Raw genomic sequence first — 8,273 nt, forward strand, 5'->3', positions numbered from 1 at the left:
TTTAAATGGTCTCCTTGCGGTCCCATTGGTTTTTAATTTGTTTACTAACGTAACTTTTGCTTTATATATGAGAGTTAATATTATGGGGATGCTTTTAATTTTGTTTTAAAATTTTGCCTATCCAAAATTTTAAGGTTTTGAGTTTGCGGTTACACCTACGACGTGCCATTTATTTTTTTTAATTTAAAACAAATTTTCAATTATACAAGTGTGGCCATATAGGAACAAATAAGCAACGCCAATTTTCTTCTTTAAAATTCTTAAAAGGTTTTTATTTAAAATATTTTTATACATGATTTCCACAGCTTCAATATAAACGATCTTCCGCAAAATATTGTGATTTTATCCTATGAATGCTAATCGGGAAACCCGGGCTGAACCGGGAAAGTCATCGATAGTACATCGCGTACATACAGCTTATCGTTCCAGCTCTAGTTTTTTTCCAAACTAACAACACGACGTGTCATTTGCCGGATTCGCAGGAATAAAAGAATATTAAAATGCACACGGTGTTAACCCGAGGAAACGCCACGGTGGCATACACGCTGAGCGTTCTGGCCTGCCTTACCTTTAGCTGCTTCCTGTCCACCGTCTTTCTGGACTACCGGACCGATGCAAACATCAAAACGGTCAGGGTGCTGGTGAAGAATGTCCCGGATTACGGAGCGTCCCGGGAGAAGCACGATTTGGGCTTTGTGACCTTCGACCTGCAGACGAATCTCACCGGCGTCTTTAACTGGAACGTGAAACAGCTGTTCTTGTATCTCACCGCCGAGTACCAGACACCGGCCAATCAACTCAACCAGGTGGTACTGTGGGACAAGATCATCCTGCGCGGCGAGAATGCCGTGCTGGACTTCAAGAACATGAACACCAAGTACTATTTCTGGGACGACGGCAACGGCCTGAAGGATAACCGCAACGTGTCGCTATACCTCTCTTGGAACATCATCCCGAACGCCGGACTCCTGCCCTCCGTTCAGGCCACTGGGAAGCATCTGTTCAAGTTCCCGACCGACTATGCCACCTCGTCCATTTAGAGCTTAGGGCTTATGCTAATTAAAGCTGGTTCCGCCCAGGTTCCGTAGCTTGTAGTGTTTATCTAATAAAACCCCAAATAAAATATCTTTGTAAAGAATTCGAACTGTATCCCAGGTGAAAGAACTTTGGATAAATTCGTTGAAAATAATTTATGTTTGGTCCTTTTTTATACTGACAATTTAATCTATAGTTTTCTATATTTGTTAACCAGCGGCTGACATAAGAGCACTACTACTTAATTTTCGGTTTTTCTCCTCAAATCGCGGTTTTTTACTGGTACTATCAGAAGGAATCTCTTGGGTGGAGTTTATAGTTGGGACCAAGAAATCCGTTGCCGCATCTACGATGGGAGAAATGATTTCCAAAAGTTGCGCTGAGGTGTTAACGGATACAGCAACAACCAAAATGGCAATAAGGAGCTGTAAAGAATTTTCAAAATATTGAATTTCGGAACACAGATATTATAGGCAAGAACTATTCACCAATTTAACTGAGGCCATGTTGATATCGGCTAAAGAAATCCAAGACCATACTAAAAAGGTGTAAACCGTCGCCAATATATATATCTCGTATTCAAGGCCGTATCGAATGAGTTCGTCTCAAAAATGTAAACTGAGTCAAATTGGTTTAAATTTTTTACAAGTCTTAGGCAATCGTTTAATATATACCAATTTCAAAGACTCACTGACCTCTGAAAATATAATCCTTAAGCCAAAAATTTCGCTAAAGCCATGATGATGAACCCAACATGTGAAAATACTCTTTCGGTTAATTCACGACTGATATGACTAAGAATGGATTTTGCATTCGAAAGATTATTTTTATTTGAAACTTCATAAATAGAAGCATTCAGTTATTAGATTAGTTATTGTACAGTGGGGATTTAGCAATATTATTTAATGTTGCAGCAACTGACATGCGATAACACAGTTGTCCTTGAACTAGTATTGTACAAAAACATAATAAATTCATATATGTATATTTATAAGATCAGTTTAGTTTTAATATGGCAACGTATGGATGTGTGTAGACATTTGTAGTACAAACTTGCTTAAATGCATTCAGGAGATCGCAGTTTTATGATTACTTATCAGCATACATATTTTAGCCTTGGAATTTTAATGTTGCCCGACTTGGGACATGCGAGCGTCTCTTGTTTTGATATTTCCTAGTCTATATTTATAATAATTAAACATACAAATAAATAAAATTTTATAATAAAACAATACCTTTTATGACTATAAATTTGATATACCTATAGTTTAAATAAATAATTTAAATATATGTACGTTGAGATCATATTTTTGAGATACTTTTTACTATTGGTTTTTTGCTTTATGGCGATATTCTTCTAAAACTTCCCGCATTCGCTTGACAAACATAGCCTGATCATTCGGAATGAAGCCCAGGAAGGCGTTCCTGGGGGATGAATACAGCAGCATGATAACTTTGCAGACAACCTTGTCGGAGAAGCGGGCACAGCCACAACTGCCGGCGGTCATCGACGCTGCTAGCGATTCGTGCTCTTCTCCCTGCGTCGTCGATCGGAGTATTATGATTTTTGATTCCTTCATAAACTCTCCGGCGAACTGACCAAGGTAAATTGAAGGCATCAAAATCATAGACATATCTTTTGGCCAATCCTCTGAACTGATCCCGGGTTCACCGTTTTTTAGAGCTATGTACACGGAACACTCCAGCTTGTGACTAATGCTCTCCTTTGAATCTGATTTTGTTGTCCAATTTAGCGTTCCAGTCCATAAGAGTTCATTTATAATGGGCTCCTCTTCCGGCGGAGGCGCTTCTTCTGGCTTTGGCTTCATGAGCGCTTTGGCGCCCAGCTTTCGTTTTGCTCCCTGAAGAACCTCTTGCAGTCGTCCGCTAAACAAAACCTGATTGTTGGGTATGAAGCCTAACAGAGCTTGGCGATCGGTCGAGTACAGTAGAATTAGAGCCTTGATGTTGCAGTTGGGATTGGAGGTGAAGTGGATGCAACCAACGAAACCGGAGCTCATCACCCTGACCAACGAATCGAGTACATCTCCTGGGCTGGGTCGGAAAACTACCATCTTGACATCCTTAAGAAATTGTTCGCCAATTTTATCAAGCACACTTTTGGATATCAACTGTGTTTTCAGCTTCTTTGGCCAGTTCTCAAAATTGATCTCCGGCTGACCATCTTTAATCTTGGAGCTGACGTTGCATTGAAGCGTATGCAGAGTCTTTGGTTGATCCGACTTCTGTGGGTCCTCCCAATCCAGCTCTCCCTTCCAATGTGGTTCCTTTGGGTCAGCATTTTCAGGATTCTCCGGGTCATCTGGCAAAAGCAACGCCCCTAACATACGTGTTAGCCAGTCGAGTTCCCCCTCCTTATCATCCACTCCTCGTGCTTCCTCTGGAACCGACTCCATGTTTTTTTCAAGGCGCGACTAATTAAATTTGGATGAAATCGGAGAGGGAACTTGTCGGTTAGGAATTTGTTTAATTTTTTGTTTATCAGTGATATGCTTCTTCTTGCATTTAGCGGTTTGTTATTGGTATCGCAGTATCTATCGGCTGGTCGATTGGCGGCCATCGATGGGCAGCGCAATGCAACCCTGGCCAATCACTCTCACTTCTTCTTCTGCGTTTGTGTCAAAACAAAATTGAAACTAAAAACTCGCTAAAACCGTCTACCAGCGCAATTATCATTGGAATTCGTGTTATTTATGTGTTCGAATGTAAGCGTCGGCACCCCACATCACAGTGTTCATGACCCCACGTGTGCCACCTTGGTTTAAATGCCACCAATCTCCTGGCAGAGTAGCGCGTCTGAGCGAATGAAAAAACTGGAGATGTTTCGCTCCAAGCACTTGTGACTGACCAAATCTCATTTAAAACTCTGCCATGCTGCAGTACAAGAGTGCCGCCAGTGCGGCGACTAGTGCGCCCCCAGCCACGGCTTCGGCGGCAGGCGGTGCCAGCAAGGCGACGTTACCACCAAATGGAGCAAGTGCAACAGCTTCGCAAACGCAGGTCCAGGGTGCTCCCGGGACACCAACCATGCAGCAGATCATCAACATTCACCAAATGCCTCCCCAGTTCGCGGGCGGAGCGGTTGCCGGGAACGGTCAGAACACTAGCATGCCCCAAAACATGTTCCAGATCGTACAGCCCATGCCCATGCAAACGGTGAACATCGATGGCCAGGAGGCCATCTTCATACCAAACCTCAATGCACAATTGGCCACCGCTCAGGCGGTCAACTTTAACGGACAACAGGCCTTCATCACGCCCAACGGTCAAATTCTGCGGGCTCCCCAGATGGCGGCCAATCCGGCTGCCTCCAACTGCATCCAGCTGCAGCAGCTGAACGGCCTGGGCCAGGAGCAAACCCAGCTGATCACCATACCCGGCACCAACATTCAAATACCCGTCACCAATCTCATTCAGCAACAACAGCAGGCACAACAAGTGCACCAGGGTGCAGTGCAACAGCAGGCGCAAGGAACTAATGCTTCTGGAGCCAATGGAGCGGCAGTTGCCAACAGTGGGACAGCGGGTCAGCTGCCGGGTAGCATCACCATACCGGGCACGAACCTGCAGATACCTACGTCGGTGGCGGCGGCCAACGGATTGCTGGGAAACATCTCCAATATCTCCAACCTACTAGGCGGCGGGCAATCAATAAAGTTGGAGAACGGCCAATTGCAGATGCGACCGCAATTGGTGCAGTTTCCGGCGCAAGCCATGCCGCAGCAGCAACAAACGGTTGCTGTGCAAATCCCCGTTCAGACTGCCAACGGACAGACCATCTACCAAACGGTTCATGTGCCCGTCCAGGCAGCGGCAACAGCAGGCGGAGGACTGCAAAACCTTATGCAGGCGCAATCCCTGCAGATGCCCGCCGCCTCGCAGATGCAAATCATCCCGCAGTTCTCACAGATAGCCCAGATTGTTACGCCCAACGGTCAGATTCAGCAGGTGCAACTGGCAATGCCGTATCCTCAGCTGCCACCGAACGCCAACATTATACATATCCAGAATCCCCACCAGCAGCAGCAACAAGTACAACAACAACAGCAGCAGGTCCAACAGCAGCAGCAAGCGCAACAGCAACAGGCACAGCAGCAACAACAACAGGTCCAGGCGCAGCACCAGCAGCTTCTTCAGGCGATCAGCGAAGCCTCGGCGGGGGGACAACTGCCGCCCAATCAGCCCATTACCATTACCAATGCGCAGGGCCAGCAGCTGACCGTGATTCCCGCCCAACTACGACCAAATGCGCCTCCCGCACCCACTCCTGCCCCAGCTGCTGTGCCCACACCAATGCAGATGCCTAATCTTCAGGCGCTGCCCATACAGAACATACCGGGCTTGGGTCAAGTGCAAATCATTCACGCCAATCAGCTGCCGCCAAATCTGCCAGCCAACTTTCAGCAAGTACTTACCCAACTACCAATGCCGCAGCCTCAGGTGCAAACTCAGGGCCAAGTGCAGGTGATGCCCAAGCAGGAGCCGCAGAGTCCCACGCAAATGATCACCAGCATCAAGCAAGAGCCGCCGGATACCTTTGGACCCATTTCCGCAACCGCTAATCCACCGGCACCTGCCTCCACTCCAAGCACATCCTCACCGCAACAGCAGCAGCAGCAGCAGCAGATCAAGTTCCTACATACGGAAAGCAACTCCCTGTCCAGCCTGAGCATACCAGCCTCCATTCAGATCACAGCCCTGCCACAGCAAGCGACGAATCCACCGAATACCCCAGCCACACCCCAACCAATTCCTGTATCGTTACCTGCAAGAAGCAAAGTCAACGCTGTTAGCACGTCTAGCACACAGATTACGATTGCGCCGACTGGTGGCCAAGTGGTATCCGTGACCACGCAGTCTAGGGGAGCAACAGCCAGCATAAGGAGCACGAACACCAGCACGACGACTATAACAACGCCGACACAGAGCCATCTCAATATGAACATCAGTGTGGCGAGCGTCGGAGGTGGTGCACCTGGAGGCGGCGGTGGAACAGCGACTGGAGAGTCGAAACCACGCTTAAAGCGAGTAGCCTGCACCTGTCCCAATTGTACCGATGGCGAAAAGCACTCGGACAAGAAGCGCCAGCATATCTGCCACATCAGCGGCTGCCATAAGGTGTACGGGAAAACCTCCCATCTAAGGGCTCACCTGCGTTGGCACACTGGCGAGCGACCCTTTGTCTGCTCCTGGGCATTTTGTGGCAAGCGCTTCACCCGCTCCGACGAACTGCAACGCCACCGACGAACGCACACGGGTGAGAAGCGGTTCCAGTGCCAGGAGTGCAACAAAAAGTTCATGCGCAGCGATCACCTGTCGAAGCACATCAAGACGCACTTCAAGAGCCGTTCTGGCGTGGAGCTAATTGAGCTAAGCATCAAGCAGGAGACCAAGAGTGGCAATACGCCCAAAAGCATTAGCACGATGAACGGCATTGTGACGATAGAGATTCCGGGCGGCGGTTCGGCGGCGGTGGGCAGTGGAGCCTCCAGTGTGGCGGCCACGGTTGCGGGCTCAACTGTGACGCCGGGCGGGGCAACGATCGTTCAGCTGCCGACTGTGGAGGCCAGTGGCGGGGGCGATAGTTTCGGCGATGATGAGGATGACGAGGAGGATGAGGAATTGACCGAAGAGGACGACGAAGACGAGGAGCTCGACGAGGACGAAATGGATGATTGCGAGGATGATGAAGATGACGAGGACCCGGAACTGGACAGCGGCGATGAAGTGAAAATGACAATTGCGGTCAGTGAGCCGGGCGACAATTCGTCCAACTAGCATTCGGAGTCGCTGTTCATGGAACAGTTCTTGTTTGACCACTTCCCGTAGCACCCACCGCCCCTGCCACGCCCCATGGGACCATGGTTTAGCAATAAATAAATTGTACATAGCGTAATTATGTAAAAGCGAGCATTTTAAATGTTTATCTTCGTGTACAGTTCCGGTTGCGGATCATCCTAGATTAGTGTACATAGCTTAATCGAGCCTCGTATTTTAATTAAGAATTTTTATTATACATTTTATAACATTTTTAGGGATTACATGTTTTTAATTAAATAACACCAATAAAAGCAGAACTTTATATAGTTAAAAATTGGAACTTTCAATTGACATCAACGTCGATCGGCTCAGACCCCGAGTTTTGGAAACTGATACTTCCGTCTGAATTAATTGACGGTCCAATCGACATACTTTCCGAATTAATTTGATCACACCTTACCCAGCTCTCATTCATCTCTGTCTCTGGACAGGCTAGCTGGTCATCAGCCTCCTGAGTCGACGTAGGTTGTATTGATCTGCTCAATTGGGTGCCAAACATATAGTAGTCCGGATCAGACTCGGAATTTGTCGGTCCATTCGGCAATCTGCCCGAATCAGCTTGATCACATCTCATCTGTGTCTCTGGACAGTCGGCGTGCTCATTTTGAAATCCTGACCTGTGCTTGTGGTGGTGGTGCTGCTGCTGCTGTTCGTCCTCATCGTCCCCGATTCCGCTAAGATCTGATGGCGTCAGGACTGGCAGAGCCACTGCTTGAGACACTGAATAACGATTTGTGTCATCGTGGATCTCCACCACTTCATTATCCTGAGAATCTGGCTGAGTTGCATGAGCTGATTGGTTTCGCCTCTTTTGCTTTTGCCATCTATCCAATCGGCTGATGTTGTCCTTCTTGGTCTCCGCGGCAGCAATTTCTCTTCGCTGGGCCACATAGTCCTCCGGATACGGTTGGACCATCTTCCTGCGCACCGCTTTCAAATACATTAGGTTGATAAATTCCTCGGACTTTCTTTCAAAACGTCCTTTTGCATCAAATCTCTTTTTGGCTTCCCACAAGCAATTCCAAGCAGTCATATTGACTTTTACTTTGGTGCGTAAACACAGCTCCCTTACTTCGTCCTCGGTGTATGGGCGCGCCAAGTCCTCCTCGGTTATTCTCTTGAAATGCAGGGTACTATACTTATTAACAGAAATTCACAAAATCAAATGCCTCTTACCGTTTTTTCGTGCATCCATAGAATCATTTCGTTATTAGGATCGCTTTCTTTGAATTCCTCTCGTATTTTTTTGTCCTCATCGGCTAGATACTTCCTCAGGTAGCTAGATATTTGCATTCCAGACATTTTACACTTTGTACAAAGGGCACGATATTAAATTTAATAAAATCTACACTTTCCAATGGTATTCGCGGCTAAAGGCCGTTTCCGATAGGCTGTAA

General features: G+C 47.2%; 5 protein-coding genes across 6 annotated transcripts; 2 read left to right on the forward strand and 3 right to left on the reverse strand.

Moving 5' to 3' along the window:
• Nucleotides 1-426: 426 nt before the first annotated feature.
• LOC6538753 (signal peptidase complex subunit 3) lies at nucleotides 427-1,189 on the forward strand. The gene has a single exon (XM_002099231.4). The coding sequence runs from the start codon at nucleotides 501-503 to the stop codon at nucleotides 1,038-1,040; it is 540 nt and encodes a 179-aa protein (XP_002099267.1). The 5' UTR covers nucleotides 427-500; the 3' UTR covers nucleotides 1,041-1,189.
• On the reverse strand, nucleotides 1,176-1,628 carry LOC122319441 (accessory gland-specific peptide 95EF). Its single transcript, XM_015193530.2, has 2 exons — nucleotides 1,524-1,628; nucleotides 1,176-1,460 (listed from the first exon to the last, which is right to left on the reverse strand). Exons 1-2 carry the CDS (start codon nucleotides 1,539-1,541, stop codon nucleotides 1,245-1,247), a joined length of 234 nt encoding a protein of 77 aa, XP_015049016.2. The 5' UTR covers nucleotides 1,542-1,628; the 3' UTR covers nucleotides 1,176-1,244.
• Nucleotides 1,629-2,018: 390 nt separating this feature from the next.
• On the reverse strand, nucleotides 2,019-3,459 carry LOC26535842 (protein PTOV1 homolog). Its single transcript, XM_039376761.2, has 2 exons — nucleotides 2,271-3,459; nucleotides 2,019-2,214 (listed from the first exon to the last, which is right to left on the reverse strand). The coding sequence occupies exon 1, from the start codon at nucleotides 3,450-3,452 to the stop codon at nucleotides 2,361-2,363; it is 1,092 nt and encodes a 363-aa protein (XP_039232695.1). The 5' UTR covers nucleotides 3,453-3,459; the 3' UTR covers nucleotides 2,019-2,214; nucleotides 2,271-2,360.
• A 450-nt stretch (nucleotides 3,460-3,909) lies between these two features.
• LOC6538755 (transcription factor Sp4) lies at nucleotides 3,910-7,150 on the forward strand. Its single transcript, XM_002099233.4, has one exon. The coding sequence runs from the start codon at nucleotides 3,928-3,930 to the stop codon at nucleotides 6,832-6,834; it is 2,907 nt and encodes a 968-aa protein (XP_002099269.3). The 5' UTR covers nucleotides 3,910-3,927; the 3' UTR covers nucleotides 6,835-7,150.
• On the reverse strand, nucleotides 6,945-8,271 carry LOC6538756 (telomere-binding protein cav-like). Of its 2 annotated transcripts, none has more exons than XM_002099234.4 (2): nucleotides 8,053-8,271; nucleotides 6,945-7,993 (listed from the first exon to the last, which is right to left on the reverse strand). In XM_002099234.4, the coding sequence occupies exons 1-2, from the start codon at nucleotides 8,176-8,178 to the stop codon at nucleotides 7,160-7,162; spliced, it is 960 nt and encodes a 319-aa protein (XP_002099270.1). In that variant the 5' UTR covers nucleotides 8,179-8,271; the 3' UTR covers nucleotides 6,945-7,159. The 2 variants fall into 2 exon arrangements, with proteins under 2 accessions (XP_002099270.1, XP_039232696.1); XM_039376762.2 differs by having other exon boundaries at nucleotides 6,945-8,009; nucleotides 8,053-8,194.
• Between the last annotated feature and the right edge of the window lie 2 nt (nucleotides 8,272-8,273).

This window comes from Drosophila yakuba, chromosome 3R (assembly GCF_016746365.2).
Source record: "Drosophila yakuba strain Tai18E2 chromosome 3R, Prin_Dyak_Tai18E2_2.1, whole genome shotgun sequence".
NCBI lineage: Eukaryota > Metazoa > Arthropoda > Insecta > Diptera > Drosophilidae > Drosophila > Drosophila yakuba.